Genomic DNA, 26,825 nt, shown 5'->3' with positions numbered 1-26,825 from the left:
TCCCATGAGATTTCCTGGTGGGCTGAAGCTCAGGTTCAGAAATCACAGGGTTACTCCTTTTCCTCAAATACCTGAATACAAACACCTCTGGTGAGACACTTCTGCAGTTGTGTTAAAACATACCTATAGATAATGATGAAGGACCCTGGTACAGCATGTTCTCTCTAGATATGATTCTGTGTGTATTACTATCAGGCAGTTGCTTGTTCTAACTGTGGACAGCTCTTCCAGCTTAGAAATAACTCATTTCTCGATTCATTGCCTCAGCTGATGCCTGATATCCATCCAGCTAGTTCAATTCATTGTTTAATCTTAGCAATAATGGTACAACTGAGTGGTTTTGGACAGGTGTTTAAGTGCTTACTCATTTTACTGAAAAACTGAGCAAAATGTAAATAGTATGTGGATTTAATTGTCTTTATCCATGGGACATTGCATTGTATCCTATTGATTTGTAAAATTAGTTATTCAAGTTTGGTTATATAACTAAAAATAATATAGTTGTCATGCAGTTTTGAGGAATACAAATTTTGACTATTAACCTTTCAGTTTTCATGCTTTAAATGTTTTTTTAAAGAAATAGTATGTTAATTGAAATGAAAGCAGCTTTAGGAAAGGGGGGTGAGAAGGCTGAATTTTCATATCTATTATACACACAAAGAACTAGTTAAATGTACAGTGCACGTCAATTTGCTCATTGTGTCCATGTCAACCAATAACAGCTTTTGACCAATCCCTAAATACTCCAAAATTCCTCTCCTGTTTGCCACAGAGAGAAATCAGGCAGCCAAACAGAGGAAGAAGATGGAGACTATGAAGATGATGACGATGACGATGCTGAAGAATATGTCCCTGACTGGCATGACACGTATGATGAAGATGAAGATGACTTCTCAGATGATGAATCAGAAAATCTAGAAAGAGATTTCTTTTATTTGGAAGATGATGATGTTTATGACTAAAAAAAGAGATGAAAGATGAGATTTTTTATATATATCTATATACTGAATGAATGGACAATTAAAAAAGGAATGTAACTGATTATAGTCAGATCAAAATATCCTAGTGTGCATTGAAGACTGAACCCTCTACTTTTTCATTGGGCCACTTCTGGTTAACTGGCTTCTTTATTTTAAAAACTATTTCTTTTGGTGTTCAGATTTGTTTTTTTTAATGCAACTAAAGTAAAATTCTGATATCCTTCTTTCCCTTGAAATTTGTTAAATGTACTTAACTTAATATCTCACTTACTGGAGAGTTAGTGAAAAACTGTTCCTGAGTTGGTTTGGGAGATATATATTGTATTCAGCAAAGAAACCAAGGGCACTAAAGCCTGCACATAATAAAAGCTTCAAATGTTCACACATTATGTTCTATCTTTCAAAAATTCCAGTTATGCAAGTTATGAAAATAAAATACTTGTAATGAGTAAAATTGAACATTTTGTTCTGGATTCAGTGTTTCTAAAATCAGAAATGAACAATTTTGATTTCATAGTCATAGTCATACTTTATTGATCCCGAGGGAAATTGGTTTTCAATAAAGTATGACTATGACTTAAATGCAATGTCAAATAATTTAGTCCTAAACTTGCAGAATGTGGTCTGTCTCCAGTTTTACTAATTCTGCATCTAAACATCATCAAGCTCTATTTCTACCTCTACTGTCTACAATATTTATCTAACAATCTCCCAAGCTCCCCTTTTCTTGGCTAATTCATCTAAGGCCTTCCTAAACACACCTACAATTCCTGTTTGCTTCAAGTCAGTTTTCTGAATCCAGGTTATGGTACCTTTAACTCCATCATGTGCATCCAAGCATTCCCACTGTAATCCAATCACAGGTTACATCTTTTCCTGAATCTCTTTATCATGCCCAACCCCTCTCTTCCACTCCCTTAAAGCATGTTGATATGTTTTAATATTATGGTACTGTCTTTGAGGAGAAAAATATAGCAACTTCTGTTGCCAGATTCTGTGTGAAATAACTCATTGAAAAGTAACAAGTTAAAATGCAGAATCCTACTAAACACCTTATAAGTTACAGCATTTGTAATCTTCATTATACTTTCACAAGTTTTCTTCATATGGTAGTTGATGTTTTGGGTGATTTCAGATCAGAGGGAAATGGTTAACTAGAAGGATGGGAGTACAGTAAACTTCCAGAAACCCAGTCTTTACTCTTTGGCATAATGATGTAATTAGCAGTTTTGTGCTCTTTGAGTCTTAGATTAAACCAGTTCCCGATGATACGACATCAAGACCTGTGGCCCAAAAGTCCCTAATCAGCTCACTGTTGTACTTCAACTTTCTTATTCTCAAGCTTGTGCTTTCCAACAGATCAATAAAAATTGTGCTGCATTTTTAGTGTAGCCTTGTATATCTAGCATCTTGTATGTACACTCCAAGTCCTAAACAACCAATCCTACAATGATTAATTGCTCATCTCAAACTAGTTCCCATATGTATGGCCAAGTTGCAAAGTAACATTTCATTTAAATGTTTGTGGATGTGCTTTGCTTTCCTTTCATTTAATCATCCATTTTGGCTTTTCACTGACCCCATCAACTCAACTATTTGCAAATAGTTGGGACTCAGGACTCAAAGTAAGTTAGGTTGTTATTATGTACTATCCAGTTTTGTCCAGAAAGAGAAAAAACAAATAGCTAGCTTGAACACACCTCTTTATTTTACTCGACACAATTTGTCCTTCAAAAATCTTGTATTTTAATTGGAAGCAGTTTCTGTGTATGCAGGTACATAACACCAACAGTTAACATTATCCCCTTTTTATAACTGGGTAAGCAATGATTTTTATGCCTATAAGTGTTGTTCAAAATATTGTTGTAGAATTGTTTCCACTTTCTCCTCTGAGTAATCCTTCACATGGATGTTTGATCCATTCGCTGCTCCTCGAATCATTGCGGAGAGAACTAGAAGGCAAATTGTTTAATAAATCAACTGTTGCATTATGGAATTTTACTTGCACCATTGACTTGCGATGTGTTACAGACTAAAAATAAAGACTGAGGATCAGTTCTCCATGCACAACACCCAATCTAAGGGTCTATTATTCTTCACAAGAGTTATAAATCAACTTCTCACAAAGAGGGCATAATCTGCTACAAACAAATAGATACTAGTGAACTGCAAAAGCTGACAGGGAGAAACTTAAAATTGAAATTGTAAGAGGTCAGGGCCAGCTTGTTAGTGTTAGAATGAAGGGCAAGATTGGCAGGATTGGAGAACTGTGATAGAAGAGAAATGTTGAACCTCTAATCTGGAAAATGGAGGAGGCATATTCAGGTATGTTGCTTGAATTTTCAGCATCTGCAGAATTCCTGTTGTTTGAGGCATATTCAGGTATAGGGAGCTGGAATTAATCAAGTCCCGAGGAGCCCTAGAGATACTGTGTACACAAGGAAATTAGAAGGTAAAGGGGACATAAGATATCATCATCAGATCAGGTAAAACTGAATTCTAAAAGTCCCTACAATTGTATAAGGGCATATTATAAAGGGTAGCTGGGGAGAATGTCCTTTTAGGGATCATTGTAATCATCTCTTGTGGAGCCACAGGGGACACGCAATGTCTTAAATAAATTCTTACTATCTGTGTCAACATAGAGAAGGACATGGAAGCTAAGGAAGAGAATATTAATATCCTGAAGCATATTAACATTATGAAGGAGGTGGTGTTGGCAGACTTGTTGCTGGATAAATTCCTGGGGCCTGGCAAAGACTTCCATATCTTCATTAGTATGGATAAGGTACCAAAATACTGGAGGATGACTAATGTTATCCCTTTAAGGGCTTAAGGGCTGTAAGAACAAGCCAGGAAACTGCAGGCCAGAGAGCTTCGATCATTGGTGGGAAAATTGCTTGGGGGGTTTCTGAGACATTGGATTAATTTCTATTTGCAAAAGCAAGGACTGATGATGGATAGTGAACATGATTTTGTGCATTGGAGGCCTGAGACCAATCATATGCCACAGGAATCAGTGCTGTATCTACTGTTGTTTATCATCTATATCAGCGGTCCCCAACCACCGGGCCGCGAGGAAACAATATGATTTGGCGACAGGAGTCAGCTGCACCTTTTCTCATTCCCTGTCATGCCCACTGTTGAGCTTGAACGCACGCGAGGTCATTACGCACGCGTTATCCATGTCAGCGCGGGAAGGAGATCAACTCCTCAAGCTTGCAAATGACGGCAGGCTGAAAAGTGTGTTTGATATAACATCTCTGCCATCATTCTGGATCAAAGTCAATGCTAAATATCCTGAGATAGCCACAAAAGCACTGAAAACGTTGCTTTTTCTGTGAAGCTGAGTTTTCTGCAATGAATCCAACGAAAACCAAATTGCGAAATAGACTGGACGTAAGGAACCCCCTTCGAGTATCGCTGTCTCCCATCACCCCTCGATAGGACCGTCTTGTTGCAGGAAAACAAGCCCAGGGCTCCCACTGATTCAGCGATACTTGTGTGTTGCAATGATTTTATATGTTCATATGGGGAAAATATGCGCCGTGTGTTTAATATCCAAAGGTTACTTAAAATGCTATGATGCTATTGACTTACTTATATAACCATATAACAATTACTGCACGGAAACAAGCCATCTCGGCCCTTCTAGTCCGTGCCGAACACTACTCTCACCTAGTCCCACCGACCTGCACTCAGCCCTTAACACGCCACTCCTTTCCTGTCCATATACCTGTCCAATTTTTTTTCAAATGATAATATCGAACCTGCCTCTACCACTTCTACTGGAAGTTCGTTCAACACTTACTTCAAGCTCCCCCATCCTCCCCGATAATTGACTTATTGCTATATTCATGCAAGGAAAATATGCGCTGTGTGTTTAATATTAAATTCGTTAGATAAATCATTTTAGAAACGAAATTGAGTGTATTAGCCACTTATCACTTATATTCCGGTAGTGATTAACCCCTCCCCCCCAAACAGAATCACCAAAAACGATTTGCAGAAAAAAAATCGGCCGGTTCATGCATGCGCACTGGTGCCCGCGCAAGGCTTCATGGTCATTGTAGTCTTTCTCTGGGCAAACACAACATATTTGACTGCTACTCTTGTCCGTTGGCAACCCTACCCCCCCCCCCCCCCCCCCCCCCGGGTTGGCTGGTCCGTAAGAATATTGTCAATATTAAACCGGTCCGCAGTGCAAAAAAGGTTGGGGACCCCTGATCTATATGAACAATTTGGACTAGAAACTTTGCAGATGGCACCAAAGTGGACGGACAGTAAAGGTGGTTATAAGATTACAACAGGCTCTAGATCAGGCATGGTGAACCTTTATGGGAGCTAGTGTCCTAATTAGTGAAAATTAATTGTCGAGAGTATCAGGAGGCAGAAGTTAGTGTAATTGCAATTACTAAGAAGAAAGTGCTTGGGAAGCTGAAAGGTCTGAAGGTAGATAAGTTATCTGAACCAGATGGATTACATTGCAAGGTTCTGAAAGACGTAGCCAAAGAGCTTGTGGAGGATCATAACAAAATAGGCCAAAGTATGGTTTCCTCAAGGGAAAACCTTGCCTGACAAATCTGTTGGAATTCTAAGGAAATTAAAGGCAGGATAGACGAAGAAGTCAGCGTATATTGTTTTCTTGGATTTTCAGAAGGCCTTTGACAAGGCGTCATACATGAGGCTGCTTAACAAGATAAGAGCTCATGGTATTACAGGAAATATATAGGTTGAGTACCCCTTATCTGAAGTGCATGGGGCCAGATTTCAGAATATATGAGATAGTTTGGGATCGCCATGATTTATGTACTACTGGTAAACAGTCTGTCTTACACTTACGTACTTAACAGTAAAACATTACATACCATTAATAAAAATGTGTGCAGGCAACAAAAGCAGCATCGGGAGAATACCTGAATCAACTGTTGAACAACAACAAACAATGGCAGGCTTTCAGTCTCCACCTGTGATGCTGTGTTTTGATTAAAAGGTTACAATACACTGTATTTGTATTTTACATAAAACCTAAAAAAAAAGTAAGGTATAAAAACAATCAGCATTGTAGAATTGTTCTCGTGTTAGATTTTCATCAGCGATGATTCTGGCTGATGAATTTCTCTACTGTTTTGTGATCAGATTCTTTATCTTTAAAATATTTAGAAATCTTTAAAAATTTAATATCATGCCTGCTGAATATTCACAATTACCTTCAATTTTCAGTTAATTGTGATAGGTCTTTGCTTATTACATGATTTGCATATGTTCACTCCAATACTGACAAACCTATTCTTTCAATGCATGATTAAGATCTTCATTTTTTGCTTTATGTAGTGTTTTTCTTGTTTTCAACAACTTCTGTTCATTACATATCTGAGGTCACTTCTCAGAACCACCTTTGGTGCGCAAAGACCTATGCACTGGCTAGACTGCACTTGGCAGTATTGTGAGCAGTTTTGAGCACCTTATCTAAACGGTGTGCTGGTATTGGAGAGGATCCAGGAGGTTTATGAGAGTTAACATATGAGGAGCATTTGATGGCCCTGAGTCTGTACTTGCTGGATTTTAGAAGAATGAGGGTGGGGATCTCCGTGAAACATTTAATATTGAAAAGTCTGGATACAGTGGATGTGGAGAGGATGTTTTCTATAGTGGGTGACTCTAGGATCAGAGGGCACAGGCTCAGAACAGAGGAATGTCCATTTAGAACAGAGATCAGAAAGAATTTATTTAGCTAGCAGATGGTGAATCTGTGGAATTCATTGTCATGGACAGCTGTGGAGGCCAAGTCATTGAGTACATTTAAAGCAGATGTTGATAAGATTCTTGGTTAGTCAGGGCGTCAGAGGCCATGGGGAGAAGGTAGGAGAATGAGGTTGAGAGAGATAATAAATCAGCCATGATGGAATGGCAGAGCAGACTGGATGGGCCAAGTGGCCTGATTAAACCATACAACATAGGAGCAGAATTAGGCCATTTCATCATGGCTGATCCATTTCTAACTTAACCCCATTCTCCTGCCTTCTCCCATAATCTTCCATGCCCTAACTAATCAAGAATCTATTAACCTCTGGCTTAAATACACTCAGTGACCTGGTCTCCATAGCCACCTGCGGCAACGAACTCCACAGATTTACCAGCCTCTGGCTAAAGAAATTCCTCCTCATCTCTGTTCTAAGTGGGCATCTCTATTTTGAGGCTGTGTCCTCTGGTCTTGGACTCCCCTACCAAAGGAAACATCCTCTCTATCTTGGCCTTTCAACATATGAGAGGTTTCAATGAGATCCCCCCCCCTTATTATTCTAAATTCCAATGAGCCTTCAATCACTGCTTGTATGATAACCACTTTCATTCTTGGAATCATTTTCGTGAACCTCTTTTGAGCATTCTCTTAAAGCGCATGCTTTCTTAAACAAGGGGCCCAAAAATGCTCACAATACTCCCAAGTAAAGCTTTACCAGTGCCTTATAAAGACTCAGCATTACATCTTTGCTTTTATATTCTAGTCCTCTCGAAATGAATGCTAACTCTGCTTTTGCTTTCCTCGCCACTGACACAACCTGCAAGAGGACTCCCAAGTCCCTCAGCACCTTTGATTTCTATAGTTTCTCCCTGCTTAGAAAATAGCCAATGCATGACCACACACTGCCTGACACTATTTTCCATCTGCCAGCTCTTTACTCATTCTCCTAAAGTGTCTTAAGTCCTTCTGCAGCCTCTCTTTCCTCAACACTACCTGCCACTCCACCTATCTTCATAGAAATGTCAAATACTAAAGGATGTGCATTTAAGGTATGGGGGAGAAAAGTTTAAAGATGTGCATGGCTTGTTCTATTTTTAAATACAGAGTAGTAGGTGCCTGTAACAGGCTGTCAGGGGTAATGCTGGAAGCAGATACGATTATGGCTTTTCAATATTTACTAAATATACTGTGTAGAGAATGGAATGAGATGGAACTTGTGCAAGCAAAAGAGATTTAGTTTAATTTGGCTTCGTGTTCAGTTCAGATATTGTAGACTGAAGGGCTGTACCATTCTGTATTCTAAGAGGTTCATGAGCATGGTACTGGACTGGAGAGCTTGAGTAATCGAGAGATCTGATAGGCTGAAGCCTTTTTCCCTGGCATATATGAGGCTGAGGACTGACCTTACATAAAATCATGAGGAGTATAGATAAAGTGAATGCTCAGTGACTTTCCCAGAGTAGTCTAAAGCTAAGGGATATAGATTTAAGGTGAGATGGGACTTAAAGGAGACCTGAAGGGCAACTTCCAAAGAGGGTGGTGGTTATGTTGAATGAGCTGCTGGAGGAAGTGGTATATGCAGGTATAATTGTTACTTTTAAAAAACATTTGGGCAGATACGTGGACAGAAAAGGTTTAGAGGGATAATGGGCCAAACATAGTAAATGGGACTAATCTAGGTAGAAATTGGTTGAGAAGGATGAGATGGTGCAAAGGGCAAGTTTCCATGCTCTCTAACAGATTCTAATAAGTACTTCTGTTGTGCCTCAAGTATTTCAAGAAGTTTCCACCTAGCCCTTCTGGTTTTGTGCACTCCTTTTCTACTTCTAGAACTCAGGATTTTATATTAACACAGAATGCCACATTACAATGAAAGCTTTGTGGAATTCCTTTCAATTCTGCATACACATTGGAATATGCTATTTAGTCTTTGTTTCTTGTCTTTTTCTGCTAAAATGTCTCACATGTGCATTAATTTTCATCTGGCACTTGTTTATACATTCTACTAGCCTCTCCTATGTGCCACATATCCAAGTTTTGAGTCATCAGCAATCTTTAACCTCAGATCCAACTCATTAATACAGTGGTCCCCAACCACCGGGCCGCAAAGCATGTGCTACTGGGCCGCGAGGAAATGATACGATTTGGCGATATGAGTCAGCTGCACCTTTCCTCATTCCCTGTCACACACTATTGAACTTGAACGCACGCAAGGTCATCATGCACGCGTCATCCATGTCAGCGCGGGAAGATGATCAACTCCTCAAGCTTGCAAATGACGGCGGGCTGAAAAGTATGTTTGACATAACATCTCTGCCAGCATTCTGGATCAAAGTCAAAGCTAAATATCCTGAGATAGCCACAAAAGCACTGAAAACGTTGCTTCCATTTCCAACATATAGAACATAGAATAGCACAGCACAGTACAGGCCCTTCGGCCCACAATGTTGTGCCGACCCTCAAACCCTGCCTCCCATATAAGCCCCCACCTTAGATTCCTCCATATACCTGTCTAGTAGTCTCTTCAACTTCACGGGTGTATCTGCCTCCACCACTGACTCAGGCAGTGCATTCCACACACCAACCACTCTCTGAGTAAAAAACCTTCCTCTAATATCCCCCTTGAACTTCCCACCCCTTACCTTAAAGCCATATCCTCTTGTATTGAGCAGTGGTGCCCTGGGGAAGATGCGCTGGCTATCCACTCTATCTATTCCTCTTAATATCTTGTACACCTCTATCATGTCTCCTCTCATCCTCCTTCTCTCCAAAGAGTAAAGCCCTAGCTCCCTTAATCTCTGATCATAATGCATACTTTCTAAACCAGGCAGCATCCTGGTAAATCTCCTCTGTACCCTTTCCAATGCTTCCACATCCTTCCTATAGTGAGGTGACCAGAACTGGACACAGTACTCCAAGTGTGGCCTAACCAGAGTTTTATAGAGCTGCATCACTACATCGCGACTCTTAAACTCTATCCCTCGACTTATGAAAGCTAACACCCCATAAGCTTTCTTAACTACCCTATCCACCTGTGAGGCAACTTTCAGGGATCTGTGGACATGTACTCCGAGATCCCTCTGCTCCTCCACACTACCAAGTATCCTGCCATTTACTTTGTACTCTGCCTTGGAGTTTGGCCTTCCAAAGTGTACCACCTCACACTTCTCCGGGTTGAACTCCATCTGCCACTTCTCAGCCCACTTCTGCATCCTATCAATGTCTCTCTGCAATCTTTGACAATCCTCTACACTATCTACACCACAAACCTTTGTGTCGTCTGCAAACTTGCCAACCCACCCTTCTACCCCCACATCCAGGTCGTTAATAAAAATCACGAAAAGTAGAGGTCCCAGAACAGATCCTTGTGGGACACCACTAGTCACAATCCTCCAATCTGAATGTACTCCCTCCACCACCACCCTCTGCCTTCTGCAGGCAAGCCAATTCTGAATCCACCTGGCTAAACTTCCCTGGATCCCATGCCTTCTAACTTTCTGAATAAGCCTACCGTGTGGAACCTTGTCAAGTGCCTTACTAAAATCCATATAGATCACATCCACTGCACTACCCTCATCTATATGCCTGGTCACCTCCTCAAAGAACTCTATCAGGCTTGTTAGACACGATCTGCCCTTTACAAAGCTATGCTGACTGTCCCTGATCAGACCATGATTCTCTAAATGCCTATAGATCCTATCTCTAAGAATCTTTTCCAACAGCTTTCCCATCACAGACGTAAGGCTCACTGGTCTATAATTACCCTGACTATCCCTACTACCTTTTTTGAACAAGGGAACAACATTCGCCTCCCTCCAATCCTCCGGTACCATTCCCGTGGACAACGAGGACATAAAGATCCTAGTCAGAGGTTCAGCAATCTCTTCTCTCGCCTCGTGGAGCAGCCTGGGGAATATTCCTTCAGGCCCCGGGGACTTATCTGTCCTAATGTATTTTAACAACTCCAACACCTCCTCTCCCTTAATATCAACATGCTCCAGAACATCAACCTCACTCATATTGTCCTCACCATCATCAAGTTCCCTCTCATTGGTGAATACCGAAGAGAAGTTCTCATTGAGGACCTCGCTCACTTCCACAGCCTCCAGGCACACCTTCCCACCTTTATCTCTAATCGGTCCTATCTTCACTCCTGTCATCCTTTTTTTCTTCACATAATTGAAGAATGCCTTAGGGTTTTCCTTTACCCTACTCGCCAAGGCCTTCTCATGCCCCCTTCTTAAGCTCCTCTCTTGCTTCCCTATATTCCTCAATAGACCCATCTGATCCTTGCTTCCTAAACCTCATGTATGCTGCCTTCTTCCACCTGACTAGATTTTCCACCTCACTTGTCACCCATGGTTCCTTCATCCTACCATTCTTTATCTTCCTCACTGGGACAAATTTATCCCTTACATCCCGCAAGAGATCTCTAAACATCAATCACATGTCCATAGTACATTTCCCTGCAAAAACATCATCCCAATTCACACCCGCAAGTTCTAGCCTTATAGCCTCATAATTTGCCTTTCCCCAATTAAAAATTTTCCTGTCCTGTTTGATTCTATCCTTTTCCATGATAATTATAAAGGCCAGGGAGCGGTGGTCACTGTCCCCCAGATGCTCACCCACTGAGAGATCTGTGACCTGACCCGGTTCATTACCTAGTACTAGATCCAGTATGGCATTCCCCCTGGTTGGCCTGTCCACATACTGTGACAGGAATCCATCCTGGACACACTTAACAAACTCTGCCCCATCTAAACCCTTGGAACTAATCAGGTGCCAATCAATATTAGGGAAGTTAAAGTCACCCATGATAACAACACTGTTATTTTTGCACCTTTCCAACATCTGCCTCCCAATCTGCTCCTCTGTATCTCTGCTGCTACCAGGGGGCCTATAGAATACCCCGAGTAACTGCTCCCTTCCTGTTCCTGACTTCCACCCATATTGACTCAGAAGAGGATCCTGCTACATTACCCACCCTTTCTGGAGCTGTAATAGTATCCCTGACCGGTAATGCCACCCCTCCTCCCCTTTTACCGCCCTCTCTATCCCTTTTAAAGCACTGAAATCCAGGAATATTGAGAATCCATTCCTGCCCTGGTGCCAGCAAAGTCTCTGTAATGGCCACTACATCATAATTCCAGGTATGTATCCAAGCTCTCAGTTCATCACCTTTGTTCCTGATGCTTCTTGCATTGAGGTACACACATTTCAGCCCTTCTACCTTAATGTCTTTACACTGTTTATTCTGCTTCTCTTTCCTCAAAGCCTCTCTGTATGTTAGATCTGGCTTTACTTCTTTCACTGCTCTATCGCTCTGGGTCCCATCCACCTCGCAAATTAGTTTAAACCATCCTGATCCATGCTAGCAAACCTACCTGCAAGGATATTGCTCCCCCTGGAGTTCAGGTGCAACCCATCCAATCTGTACAGGTCCCACCTTCCCCAGAAGAGATCCCAATGATCTAAAAATCTAAAACCCTGCTCCCTGCACCAACTCCTCAGCCACGCATTCAACTGCCATCTCCTCCAATTCTTACCATCTCTGTCACGTAGCACTGGCAGCAATCCTGATAACGTCACCCTTGAGGTCCTGTTCTTCAGCCTTCTGCCTAATTCCCGAAACTCACACTTCAGGACCTCATCCCTCTTCCTGCCTATGTCGTTGGTCCCAACATGTATCACGACTTCTGGCTGCTTTCCCTCTCGTACCAGGATGTCGTGCACCCGGTCAGAGACATCCCGGACCCTGGCACCCGGGAGGCAACAAACCATGCGGGTGTCCTTCTCATGTCCACAAAATCTCCTGTCTGCTCCCCTGACTATAGAGTGTCCAGTGACGACAGCTCTCCTCTTCTCCGTCCCACCCTTCCGCACCACAGGGTCAGATTCAGTGCCGGAGGCCCTGCCACCGTGGCTCACACCTGGTCAGTCGTCCCCACCAACAGTATCCAGGACGGTAAACTTATTATTCAGGGGAATGGCTACAGGGGTGCTCTGCACTACCTGTCTGCTCACCTTCGCTTTCCCCCCTCTGACTGTCACCCAACGACCTGCTTCCGACAGCCTAGGTGTGACTACCTCCCTGCAGCTCTCATCTATGACTGCCTCATTCTCCCTTATGAGTCGAAGGTCATCCAGCTGCTGCTCCAGATTCCTTACACGGTCTTCCAGATCGCCCAGCCGTATGCACTTCTGGCAGATGTGACTCTGCGGGAGAGGGGCATTCCCCCAAGACTGCCACACCTCACATAAGAGGCACATCACTGTCTCAGGAGACATTGTAAAAACTAACCGCGAGCTAGCTTGTCCTCCGCCTCTTCTCGTCGAAGCCTCTCGAGTCAAAGCCTCAAAGCTCCACTCCTTCAGTGGCCCACTCACGCTCTGGCCGCTTCGCTTGAGCTATCCCTCTATTTATCTGTTTGAGTGTTTCAAAATGTTTGGTCACCTGACCTCGACTACCCAATCAGCTGCTTTCTGCTGAGTCTGAGCTATTCAAATCTTGATTGTCTAATTAACGGCTTACTGCTGATCTATTCAAATCTTGATTGACTTGATTGCACAGACCAACTGCCAAAACTGCCAGAATCTCTCGAAGTGGGGTTTTCTGCAATGAATGCAACAAAAACTAAATTGCGGAATAGACTGGACATAAGGAACCTCGTTCGAGTATCGCTGTCTCCCATCACCCCTCGATAGGACTGTCTCGTTGCAGGGAAACAAGCCCAGGGCTCCCAGTGATTCAGCGATATTGGTGTGTTGCAATGATTTTATATGTTCATACGAGGAAAATGTGCTGTGTGTTTAATATCCAAACGTTACTTAAAATGTTATGATGCTATTGACTTAAGTGACTTATAATTGACTTATCACTATATTCATGCAAGGAAAATATGCACTGTGTTTAATATTAAATTCGTTAGATAAACCCTTTTAGAAACGAAATTGAGTGTATTAGCCACTTATAAGTGACTTATCGTTGACTTATCACCTATATTCCGGTCGTGATTAACGTCCCCCCTCCCCCAGGGTTGCCAACTGTCCCGTATTAGCCCGGACATCCCGTATATTGGGCTAAATTGGTTTGTCCCATACAGTACCGCCCATGTCCCATATTTCCCCTGCTAAGGTAGAGCGTTCCTATGAAACTGATCGTGCCGAAATGGCGTAAAGCGAAGAAGCAATTACCATTAATTTATATGGGAAAAATTTGAGTGTTCCCAGACCCAAAAAAATAACCTACCAAATAACACACAAAACCTAAAATAACACTAACATATAGTAAAAGCAGGAATGATATAATAAATACACAGCCTATATAAAGTAGAAATAATGTATGTACAGTGTAGTTTCACTCAAAAGAATCGCCAAAAACGATTTGTAGAAAAAGAATTGGCACGTACACGCATGCCCACACAGGTGCCTGCACAAGGCTTCATGGTCATGGTAGTCTTTCTCGGGGTAAACACAAGTGTCCCGAATTTGACTGCCACTCTTGTCCGTTGGCAACCCTACCCCCGCCGCCCCCCCCACCCCGGTCGGCCGGTTGGCAAGAATATTGTCAATATTAGACCAGTTCGCGGTGCAAAAAAGGTTGGGGACTCCTGCATTAATACATCAAAGAGAGGCAATGGCACCAACAGTGATTTTTGGGGGAACAACACTGTCTACCTTTCCCTGGAATGAAAAATAACCATATAATATAACCATATAACAATTACAGCACGGAAACAGGCCATCTCAGCCCTTCTAGTCCATGCCAAACTCTTACTCTCACCTAGTCCCACCGACCTGTACTCAGCCCATAATCCTCCACTCCTTTCTGGTCCATATATCTATCCAATTTAATTTTAAATGACAACATCGAACCTGCCTCAACCACTTATGCTGGAAGCTCGTTCCACACAGCTACCACTCTTTGAGTAAATAAGTTCCCCCTCATGTTACCCCTAAACCTTTGCCCTAATAACTATTAACCTCAATTTTCATCTTTGTGTTTGATCTATTTTTTTAAACCAATACTGCTTTTCATCCCTTTATTCCATAAATCAACTGAAGGATTTCATCTGAGTTTTGCCAAACAGCTTACAAATATCTATATAGATAATCTGACTAAAATGATTGTTAGGAAATAATAAGTAATATCGGGCTTGGTGTAAGTTAGGAAGTTAGAAGTGTGTGAGACAGGTAAGACAACAACCATGAAAGACTTTAAATTACAATGAAAAACCTGGCGCTTAAATCTAAACGAAGGAACTACAAAGACTTGAACAAGGCTTCATTGTGATTGATTGTAAGAATACATTGGAAGGCATGATAGTGGACAGGCAATGATCAGTATTTTAAAAAAATGTATCTGTTACAATAAGATGTCCTTTAAAGCACAAAAGTTATAGGAATTTGTGTTTCATTTGTGGTCAACAAGGGAAATTCAAAAGTATCAAATTAAAGGAAGAGGCATATAAAATTAACTGTAGACTTGAGGATATGAAACATTTTTTCATTGCTACCATCAGGAAGCCTGAAGGCAACACAACGATTTAGAAATTGCTTCTTCCCCTCTACCAGCCGATTTCTAAATGGACATTGAAATCATGAACATTATTACTATTATCATTATTATCACCTATTTTTGGGCTACTTATTTAACATATATTAGTTATTCACATTATTTTCTATTATTATGTATTGCATTGTACTGCTGCCACAAAGACAACAAATTTCACAACATATGCCGGTGATATTAAACCTGATTTTGATAGGACTAAGATATTGACTTTAAAAAGTCAAGAAAGAATTCAAGACTCGTGAGATACACCATGACTATGGGCTTTTATCAATATCTAAAAAGACAAGAGAGGGCAAGTCCCTTACCATTTAGAGAATTCAAAATGGGGAATGGGGAAATGCCAAAGGAATTCATAATTTCTTTAAGTTGTCTTCATTGGAGAAATACAAAACTTGACAGGTTTATTAGAGAATCAAACATCCAAACAACTATGCAACTGAGAACCCACTACTTCAGAAAGGAGGGTGAGAGAAATCTGTGATTTACAGATCTCACAGAATTGTTTCGAAAAATGCCAGAATTGATAAGAAACAATCAACAACATAATACCATGAAAAGAACAAGATTGAGCAGAGCCTTCAGGGGTTTAAGACAGAAAAAACTGTTTATTCTGTCTACTGGAGTTCTTTTAAAGAGGCAGCAGTAACACAATTAGGAGGGAGAGTAGATATGTTGTATTTGAATATGCATAAGCCATCTGACAAAGTACTGCATAGGAGTTTGATAAACATCTAATGTAAAACTTAAATCTTAAACTTAGGCACTTATCAGTTTCAGAGACCAAATGCAAGATATTAGACAAACCTATTTTAGAGGACTTCTTAAAAAATAAACACTAGCAGAAATTGTTCCAATTTTAACACAGAACTCTGATTTCAAACATGAAACCAGAAATGAACAAAATGTCCACTCATATGTCCTACTCCAACATGCTATTTTGACGAGAGAAGGCTACTATCTTGGATTCAGGGGTACTGGCATGTATTAGTTCCACAGTCTCCTTAAGCAAGTGAAGCAGATAGTCACAGATGCTTAAGCCAAATGTTTTTACTGGTGGTGGTTGTTGCTTTGCTGCTGCTTGTGCATGGGAAAGGGGGGAGCTGGGGGGGACTTTGGGGTTCTAACATTCATTCTCTGGGGCACTCTGTTTTTGTGGATGTTTGCAAAGAAAAAGAATTTCAGGATGGATTTCAGGAAGGGGTTCGGCCCGAAACGTTGACTACTTTTTTCTGTAGGTACAGCCGAGCCTGCTGAGTTCCTCCAGCATTTTGTGTGTCGTTCAGGATGTACAACTGTATACATTTCTGACATTAAATGTACCTATTGAAATGGGTTTGTACTACTTAAAAAATTCAGTTCAACTTTCAGTAGCAGAACCTGCAATCCAAATTCTTAAATTTGAATCAAGATAGGGAGCTTCATTTACATATATTATCTGTAGTAATTTTTCAAGGGGAGCTCATTATAAGTCTATAAAGCAAGGAGGATATGAAAGTGAACAATTGATACACTTAGGAGTATATTTTAACCTGAGCTTGCATTTTTAAACCAAGTGGAAGGCTCAGACCCTAGGTTTGTTTTAATATTTTCCATTTACTCATACCACAGATACCCACCATACTTTGATGATGGTCGGAACAGGCACAGAATCTTCTTATTCATGGCTACAGCTCTTCCAATTTCATAACCAACACCCAACGATGGTTGAGTGACCTCTGCCACCATGACTGTCAAGGAGAAACAAGTTTCGTTAGATAATTCAAAACAAAAGCAAAAATTGAATACATCTTACAAAAACAAATCCTTTTTAATACTGCTAAGGTATGCAAACAAGGAGGATACACTATATGTTTATGTAACGTTCAGCTATATCGGCTCGTATTTATCTCGGGGAAACCCCGTCTGCCGCCCAACCTTGTCTCCCGGTTGCGTCCGTTGCTGTGCAATGCCAGCTGGTTCAGCCTCAAACATCAATCAGCCAGCACACAATGTACATTTACAGATTACACTTTATAAATCTTACTAGAACTATGAGATTAATAGAGATACAATACAAAAGGAAAAGAAAAAGGCGCCAGACTTATCAAAGTTCAATTTCTTCGTGCACACAGTTGGAGCTCGGGACCGTCTTTCTTCACAACCCCCTCGACTTGCAGCTCGGAACCACCCAAAGTGATCAACCAGGGTGCCCCCAGCACGTCCGTCTTCCTCCCGGTCTCTCCTCCAAAAGCCCACCAAAACACCGTTTCCCGGCCATATGAGACAGAATATCACCCCATAAAAGAATAACATGGATACCCATTGGTTTATTTGCTCTCTTATCAATAAGATAACCCAAACAAGCTGCAGCGAGAAGACCTCCTCAGCATTTAACATAACAAAGAAATCACTTTGATTAACATACGCAGTAACATAAAAGAAGAACCCCTTACACTCTCTCCCCCCACCAAATAAAAGTCATGCTCTCATGACATTAACAGAGTTCACCAATGCTCCTTGCAAAAATACCCTCTATCCGTAGGGACACGCTGGAACGGGGTGCCACTAATCAATCCGGAATAAGGGCTTGGGCTTTCGGGGGTCCCATGGCTGATTTCTGGGAACGTGTTCCTCCAGAGACTCCAGTCCGTTCCCTCACTGAGTCTCTCCAAAGTTTCCCGATACCTCTCCCTTCTTAGTCGCCTGGGGCCTTGTCTCTCACAATTCCTCCAAAAGTGACCCCCTTCCCCACAGCTGTAGCACATCCCCAGCCACTCACATTCCTGCGGGAAATGCCCCTCTTTCCCACAGTTACAGCACACGCTACCCGCCGCCCCTCTCTTCCCGAGATGCCTGCCACTCCCAGCCCACTGTGTGGGCCGCCCCCCAAAGGGGGTACTCTCCTGTCCATCCCTTCAAGTGAGGGGTCCCTATCCCTTTGGGACCCCTTGGGTTTCTCAGTTCTCAACCTGGCCACCACCTCCTGTACCACTGAGGATCGTCCCCGGTGACCGGAGCCCCCTTTCCGGCCCAACGCGCTCTCATCCTCCCGCACCTCTCTAATCAGCTGCCCGAATGATTGGTGGGGGGGGGGGGCTCCTTTTATAGGACTGCTGGAGACTCCAAGCCACCTTGTCGTCCCCCAGGGAACCACTAAATAACTGATTCATCCTCAACCTTGCCACCTCGTCCGCCTTCACTACCCCTCGGCGCCGCAACCCAGTAAGCATTCTCTCCAGCCGAAAAATGTATTCTGACAGCTTTTCCCCTCTACCCTGCTGCATGTGGTGAAACTCCGCTAAAAGCTCCCAGGAATCTCCCGACATTCCAAACGCTCCCTCCAAAGCTTCTAGATACTCCGCCAGGGAAACAGAGGGCTGTTCAGCTTTCAGCTCCCGGACAACACTGGCTGCCCCTCCCCTCAAACTTTCCACCAATTGCTGTCTCTTTTCCTCATCCGAGCCTGGCCACGACTCTAACAACTGGGATGTATTTTCGATCCATGTGTCATAGTCGTCCTCCCCTTCTGGGGTAAGAGTGGCTCCTGAGAAAATTCTCAGCTTCGGGCGGGGCCCCTCGGCCCTTCTCACCAGGGAGGTAATGGTGGCTGCTAACTCGGAGGTCTCAACTCTAGCTGGGGGATGGGGCCTGGCCAAGCCTTCCTACTCTGACCCCCCCCCACCACTGGCTACTGGCACCACCCCTGGCCCCTCCTCCAGTGTCTCCTCACTTTCTTCCTCCCAGAGGGCCCACAGCCCCGCCTCCCCCAAAACACTGACTGTCGCTGGCAGTTCCAACGTCATGACGTCAACACTCATACGAACCAACACCCAGCTGGATTCCACTTCTTTACTGCACCTTCTAGCTATCAGTTCTACCTGGCCGATACCCTTGATCAAACTCAACCCCCGCACTAGTACATCTCCCGAAGTGTGGAAATCCACCCCACTTAACACAGACACATGATTTACCGGTACGTCCTCTAACTCACACCAGCTTACAATCTTATTTTGATCCATTTCCGCACTACTTAACGTGGCGATTTATACAGCTTACCTAAAATTCAATTCCGGACGAGCCCCCACAAATGTAACACTCAGCTATATCGGCTCGTATTTATCTCGGGGAAACCCCGTCTGCTGCCCAACCTTGTCTCCCGGTTGCGTCCGTTGCTGTGCAATGCCAGCTGGTTCAGCCTCAAACATCAATCAGCCAGCACACAATGTACATTTACAGATTACACTTTATAAATCTTACTAGAACTATGAGATTAATAGAGATACAATATAAAAGGAAAAGAAAAAGGCGCCAGACTTACCAAGGTCCAATTTCTTCGTGCACACAGTTGGAGCTCGGGACCTTCCTTCTTCACCCTGCGATCCACTCCGACCCCCTCGACTTGCAGTTCGGAACCACCCAAAGTGATCAACCAGAGTGCCCCCAGCACGTCCGTCTTCCTCCCAGTCTCTCCTCCCAAAGCCCGCCAAAACACCATTTCCCAGCCATATGAGACAGAATATCACCCCAAAAGATAACATGGACACCCATTGTTTCATTCGCTCTCTTATCAATAAGATAACCCAAGCAAGCTGCAGTGAGAGAACCTTCTCAGCATTTAACATAACAAAGAAGTTACTTGATTAACACGCAGTAACATAAGAGAAGAAACCCTTTACATTTAAACTCAGTCAAGACAACTGTAGGTGAGCTTTGTGGTAGGATCTTGTCGTAGATGGAAGTTACAAAGAACAATGTGCTGGGCACAGAGGTTTGTGGGGTGGTAGGTAAGGATCACTTGTCCCTTGAGGGTTCCCCTTAACCCTTTCCCTATTATGGCGACAGGAAAATGTGGTGAAGGCAGATGTGCAGGAAATGGAGGAGATGCTGTTGAGAGCAGCATTGATGGTAGTGGAAAGGAAACCTTGTTTTTTGAGAAGGATATCTCAGATGTTCTGGAATGGAAAGCCTCATCCCAAGAGCAGATGACACAGAGATGGAGGAATGAGTAAATGGAATACCATTTTTACAAGTGACAGGGTGGGAAGAGGTATAGTCAAGATAACTGTGAGTCAGTAGGTTTATAAAAGATATCAGTAGATAAGCAATCAAGAAAGGGGAATGGACCAAGTAAATTTATAGACAGGGTGAAAGTTGGAGGCAAAGTTGATGAAATTGACAAGCTCAGCATGGATGCAGGAAGCTGCACCAATGAATCCATTGATGTAGCAGAGAAAGAGTTGAGGTGTATTACCAGTGTAGGCTTGGAACATGGACATTCCACGTAGCCAACGAAAAGGCAGGCATAGCTGGAGCCCATGGCTATGCCTTGGGTTTGGGGAAAGTGGGAGGAGCCGAAAGAAAAATTATTGATTTATTGAAGGTGAGCATCACTTCTGCCAGACAGAGGAGGCTCGTGTTGGAGGAGAATTGGTTAGGTCTGTTGTCTAGAAAGAAGCAGGGAGTTATAAGGTCTTCCTAATCGAGGGAGAGATGTATATAGGGACTGGACAAGCATCAAGGGATAGGCAACTGATTGAAGTGATCAGAAGCATGTAAAGTGTCATGCACTTGCATTTCCAGCATCTGCAGAATCTCTTGTGTTGAAGATAAATGACAGCTTTCAGAGGAAGCAAATGTATTTGGAACAGAGGTACACAAATCTAATCTAACATACAGTAAAACGTGAAAAACAAGGACATTAGTAGAGCACTTAAAATAATAAGATTGTGGTGAATCACCAGATTTAAGGAAACCATTGCACAAATCTATTGAAGTTTTTTTTTTGAGTTTGTAATTAAGAGAATAGATAAAAGCCAACAAGTGGATCTGGGGCAAAAATTTTTCAGGAATCCTTCAAAATGGTGGCAGATAAAAATGCACAAATTGGAGTGCAGGACATTGGGTATAACATACTAGCAGAGAATGAGTATTGTGAATTAACAAAAAAAAATGACAGGAATAAATGGGTCATTTTTGGATAGTGTGGCTGCTGAGTCAGCGCTAAGGGTCTTGCCATTTACAATCTATATCAATGCTTTGGATGAGGAGGGGTCCAGTGTAATGTGTAAAAATGTTGATGCTACAAAGCTAGTTGGTAGCATGGGCTATGAAGAGGGGCATAGGGGACACAGATTAAGCAAATGGGCAAGGGTACAACAAATGAAATTTACCATTAAAAAAATTCTGCTATGTCCTTAGGTCATCCACTTTAAGAAGAATGAAAAGTAGTCATAATTTTTTAAACGACGAGGGACAAAAATGCTGCTTTATAGAGGAACCTGGATGCCCTTGCCCATATTCAGATAAAGAAGGAATTAGGAAGAAAAATGGTATGCTGCTATTGTTACGAAAGATTTAAATACATGAGGAGCAATTTTATTCTAATTGTATAGAATCCTAGTGAGAAAGCTTCCAGAATAGTGTATTTCACTTCCCCAAGGAAAGATAGATTTACTGTGGAGGAAGTGTAGCAAATGTTCACCACACTGATTCCTGGAAAGTGAGTTTGTCTATGAAGAAAGATTTATGCAGACTGGGACTATATACTGTAGTTATGAGAATGAGAGATGTTCTGAAAACAAAGTTCTTATGGGGATTGATGAGAGATGTTGTTATATATTTTACCATTGGCCAGGGTGTACGGAATCAGTAATCACAAGGGGTTGGACACCGAGACAGAGACAATAAAAAAGTCTCCACTCGAGAATAACGAATTTTTAGAATGTTATATGCAATAACAGCTTAGTTACTAAATATATCCAAGATAATGATTTTTGATATTGAAGCAAGAGACACCAAGTCACTGTGGAAAGGCAACTCTGAGGTAAAGGACTCACTATATATTCTTATATTCCTAACTGGTATCACCACCTTTAGTAATGAAAAGTAAAAGCTATACTACTCTAAATTGCACTATTAGAAGCAGCCTTTGTAATGACTAGTACAGCACATTTTGCAAGTTTGTTTCAATTTTAAACTATGAGAATAACCTTGCACTATTCCTTCCAAATGAATGAAGAATTAAACTTGCTGTAAACAGTCCATGGCTGTTTTATTCTTTTTTAAATATCCAGAGCCGAGCATCCCTGACATACTCACCGTCAGCCTCCCGCAGCCATTCCAAATCTCTATCATGGATGCATTTATCTTCAGCTTCCATTCTACCCTCACCTGTGGGCCAAACAGAGAGTGAGTAAATCCTAAATGATGACACATCGCAGCCCCATCAACAACAGGACTGGAAATCGGTTCACCATCTTAGCTCCACGAGACATGCCAGGCAGGAGATGACGAATTTAAAGAACAAGGTCAAACAAGAGAAAATCTGCAGATGCTGGAAATCCGAGCAACACACACAAAATGCTAGAGGAACTCAGCAGGCCAGGCAGCACTTAGGGAAAGAGTACAATCGACGTTTCGGGCCGAAACCCTTCGGCAGGTCACACCTGTCATCATCTCCTCAAATACACGTACCCTCCCTCTCCCCCGCCCCCCCCCCGGCAGCTTAAATAAATAATTTAATGTTTTCCAGCTGGCCATATACCTGGGATATGGCATCCCCTTCACCTCCAGCTGTTACTCTGGACTGTTGGCTGGAAATGGCCTGTTCTGCTCTAAGCTGCATCTTACTGACGGCTGTCCGCTTAAACACAAATTTTGAGACCCATCAGGCACCCCAACAACTTCAAACCCACCAAATACCCAAAAGAGCCCCTTTCGTCCTTCTATGTAAGAAGAGTTTGCGAGTGATAACGGTGTCAATTCAAAGAAAATGATGTTCTGCAATTCTCAGCCCAAAACCGCTGCTCGGCCCCAATCAGAAGGGGGTCAGTAACACTGCTCCGTTTAACAGGACCTTTCGCATTCAGCTCCGGGTGGCCGACGTGCTCGCTGAGAACTTTCCCGAATCTCTTCAGCTGTCCGATGATCCGGGAGTATATCTCCACATCCTGCCGCCCGCCTCTGATGCTGCCACAGAAGTAAATGCGGACACTCATCGCCGCCGCCTCAGACTCACCCTCTCCGAAAGATGGCGGCGGGTCGACGACCTGACGGACGGGGCAATGGATGAGGAAACAGACAGTGACTCTGGGGGAGGGGGGTCGGTACAGGATAACACAAGCAGCTTGGGAGGATCACGGAAGATCGGTACCATATTATTCCCTTTATCTTTCACGTATCGAAACAAGATGGATTACGCGGGCCAATAGTTCTAAAACATTCAAATTCGCGCCCAGAATACCACGCTGACCGCGCACGCGCAGAAACCGGCACCATCAGGGTCCATGCGTCGGTAATACGCACGCTCCCAGTCCAGGACCGTTGATCAGAACGCGCATGCGTTGAGGCCGGGTCCGGCGTTGGGAACGCGCATTCTTAGCAACACACATCAAAGTTGCTGGTGAACGCAGCCGGCCAAGCAGCATCTCTAGGAAGAGGTACAGTCGACGTTTCAGGCCGAGACCCTTCGTCAGGACTAACTGAAGGAAGAGCTAGTAAGAGATTTGAAAGTGGGAGGGGGAAGAGGGAGATCCAAAATGATAGGAGAAGACAGGAGGGGGAGGGATGGAGCCAAGAGCTGGACAGGTGATTGGCAAAAGGGATATGAGAGGATCATGGAACAGGAGGCCTAGGGAGAAGGAAAAGGGGGAGGGGGGGAAACCCAAAGGATGGGCAAGGGGTATATAGTGAGAGGGACAGAGGGAGAAAAAGGAGGGAGAGAGAGAGAACGAATGTGTGTATATTAATAAGTAACAGATGGGGTACGAGGGGGAGATGGGGCATTAGCGGAAGTTAGGGAAGTCAATGTTCATGCCATCAGGTTAGAGGCTACCCAGACGGAATATAAGGTGTTGTTCCTCCAACCTGAGTGTGGCTTCATCTTTACAGTAGAGGAGGCCATGGATAGACATGTCAGAATGGGAATGGGACGCCTAAAATGTGTGGCCACTGGGAGATCCTGCTTTCTCTGGCGGACAGAGCGTAGGTGTTCAGCAAAACGATCTCCCAATCTGCGTTGGGTCTCACCAATAATATAAAAGGCCACATCGGGAGCACCAGACGCAGTATATCACCCCAGTCGACTCACAGGTGAAGTGTTGCCTCACCTGGAAGGACTGTCTGGGGCCCTGAATAGTGGTAAGGGAGGAAGTGTAAGGGCATGTGTCGCACTTGTACCGCTTACAAGGATAAGTGCCGGGAGGGAGATCAGTGGGGAGGGATGGGGGGGATAAATGGACAAGGGAGTCGCGTAGGGAGCGATCCCTGCAGAAAGCAGAGAGAGGCGGGGAGGGAAAGATGTGCTTTCTGGTGGGATCCTGTTGGAGGTGGCATAAGTTACGGAGAATAATATGTTGGACCCAGAGGCTGGTGGGGTGGCAGCTGAGGACTAGGGGAACCCTATTCCTAGTGGGGTGGCGGGAGGATGGAGTGACAGCAGATGTGCATGAAATGGGGGAGATGCATTTGAGAGCAGAGTTGATGGTAGAGAAAGGGAAGCCTCTTTCTTTTCTTTAAGAAAGGAGGACATCTCTCTCGTCCTGGAATGAAAAGCCTCATCCTGAGAGCAGATGCGGCAGAGACGGAGGAATTGCGAGAAGAGGATGGCATTTTTGCAAGAGACAGGGTGAGAAGATGAATAGTCCAGATAGCTGCGAGAGTCAGTAGGCTTATAGTAGACATCAGGAGATAAGCTGTCTCCAGAGATAGAGACAGAAAGATCTAGAAAGGGGAGGGAGGTGTCGGAAATGGACCAGGTAAACTTGAGGGCCGGGTGAAAGTTGGAGGCAAAGTTAATGAAGTCAACGAGCTCAGCATGCGTGCAGGAAGCAGCGCCAATGTCCCATTCCCATTCTGATATGTCTATCCACGGCCTCCTCTACTGTAAAGATGAAGCCACACTCAGGTTGGAGGAACAACACCTTATATTCTGTCTGGGTAGCGTCCAACCTGATGGCATGAACATTGACTTCTCAAACTTCCACTAATGCCCCACCTCCCCCCGTACCCCATCGGTTATTTATTTATATAGATTCTTTTTCTCTCTCTCTTTTTTTCTCCCTCTGACTATACCCCTTGCCCATCCTCTGGGTCCCCCCCTTCTCCTTCTCCCTGGGCCTCCTGTCCCATGATCCTCTCATATCCCCTTTGCCAATCACCTGTCCAGCTCTTGGCTCCATCCCTCCCCCTCCTGTCTTCTCCTATCATTTTGGATCTCCCCCTCTCCCTCCCACTTTCAAATCCCTTACTAACTCTTCCTTCAGTTAGTCCTGATGAAGGGTCTCGGCCTGAAACGTCGAATGTACCTCTTCCTAGAGATGCTGCCTGGCCTGCTGTGTTCACCAGCAACTTTGATGTGTGTTGCTTGAATTTCCAGCATCTGCAGAATTTCTCATGTATGTGCATTCTTAGGTTGGGTCCGTGTAGCAGTCAGTGATCGGAGCTGGGAAACATCAGCCGAATAGGCAGAAATTGGAAGCAGCTGAGTGGTGCAGGATTGTTCATTTACACCTTATAGGTCTGAAGGAAAACAGAGGGAGAGCAGAGAAACAGGATTTGTGAGCTACAGACATGGTTCCTGGAATCGAAGTTGAATTAGGAAATAGAGGTAGCCATTTAGGAGATTAATCTCGTTCCACCATCCAGCATCTCCAATTCATTATCTCAACGCCAATTTTCTAACATCTTCGAATCCTTTGCCTTCACTAGTATCCTGAAATCTATGTCTGTCTGTCTAGGTCCCATATCCGATGCGGACTTTGGTAACCATGGTTTTCTATATAAATCTATCCTTCGTTTTTTGGATGACTTCTATTTTCTCGATGTGTAGCCACCTGGCTATACTTTTGATGTGCATAAGCCGAGGTCTTCCTCTAGGTTTGCTCCCCTCAATCTTTCCAGAGAGTATGAGTTTTTCTAGTTCATCTTTCCGCATGATGTGTCCTAGGAATCTGAGTTGTCTTTCTCTTATTGTTGGTGTGAGTGATCAAACTGCTTGGGCTCTTCTGAGAACTTCTTCATTTGATGTGTGTGTGGTCCATGATATTTTTAACATTCTCCTGTAGAACCATAATTCAGCTGCTTCTAGTCTCTTCTCCATTGCTGGGGAAATAGTCCAGCATTCACTTCCGTAAGTCAGGATAGAATAAATGTAGCACTGCAGTATTCTGTTTTTAGTGTACGTGCTCATCTTTCTGTCTGTTAATATGGTCTTCATTTTTTGGAAAGCTTCTTTCGCCATTGCTATTCTGTATTTGACATCTGTGTCACATCTGCCATGACTTGTTATTAGGCTGCCAAGATATTTGAATTTGTTGACTTGTTTGATGTTTGTATTTCCGATCTTGATCACACATTGTGGGATGTTTGTCTTTCTGGAGATGACCATGCTTTCTGTCTTCTTGGTGTTGATTTAGATTATGAGAACACTCAGTCCTCTTTTATTGTCATTTAGAAATGCATACATGCATTAAGAAATGATACAATGTTGATTGAGAGGCCTCTGTGATTACTCCTGAAATCTATAATAATTTCTTTTTCATATATA

General features: G+C 43.2%; 2 protein-coding genes across 7 annotated transcripts in view; one reads left to right on the top strand and one right to left on the bottom strand.

Annotated features, from left to right (window-relative positions):
- The window catches only part of LOC134342426 (cullin-9), a 318,694-nt gene extending 317,280 nt beyond the window's left edge, over window positions 1-1,414 (top strand). For all 6 annotated transcript variants that reach the window (XM_063040545.1, XM_063040547.1, XM_063040543.1 and 3 more), the window contains exon 40: window positions 773-1,414. In XM_063040545.1, coding sequence (XP_062896615.1) covers window positions 773-962 — 190 coding nt within the window. In that variant the 3' untranslated portion in view covers window positions 963-1,414. The remainder of the gene's footprint in view (window positions 1-772) is intronic.
- A 1,247-nt stretch (window positions 1,415-2,661) lies between these two features.
- dnph1 (2'-deoxynucleoside 5'-phosphate N-hydrolase 1) lies at window positions 2,662-23,502 on the bottom strand. The gene is given in 5 exon segments (XM_063040549.1): window positions 2,662-2,932; window positions 16,918-17,028; window positions 22,379-22,450; window positions 23,136-23,297; window positions 23,300-23,502. Coding segments are annotated over 5 exon segments (594 nt in total). The 5' UTR covers window positions 23,436-23,502; the 3' UTR covers window positions 2,662-2,819.
- Between the last annotated feature and the right edge of the window lie 3,323 nt (window positions 23,503-26,825).

The sequence above is a fragment of the Mobula hypostoma genome, chromosome 2 (assembly GCF_963921235.1).
Source record: "Mobula hypostoma chromosome 2, sMobHyp1.1, whole genome shotgun sequence".
NCBI lineage: Eukaryota > Metazoa > Chordata > Chondrichthyes > Myliobatiformes > Myliobatidae > Mobula > Mobula hypostoma.
This window is presented reverse-complemented; position numbering and strand designations above follow the sequence as displayed.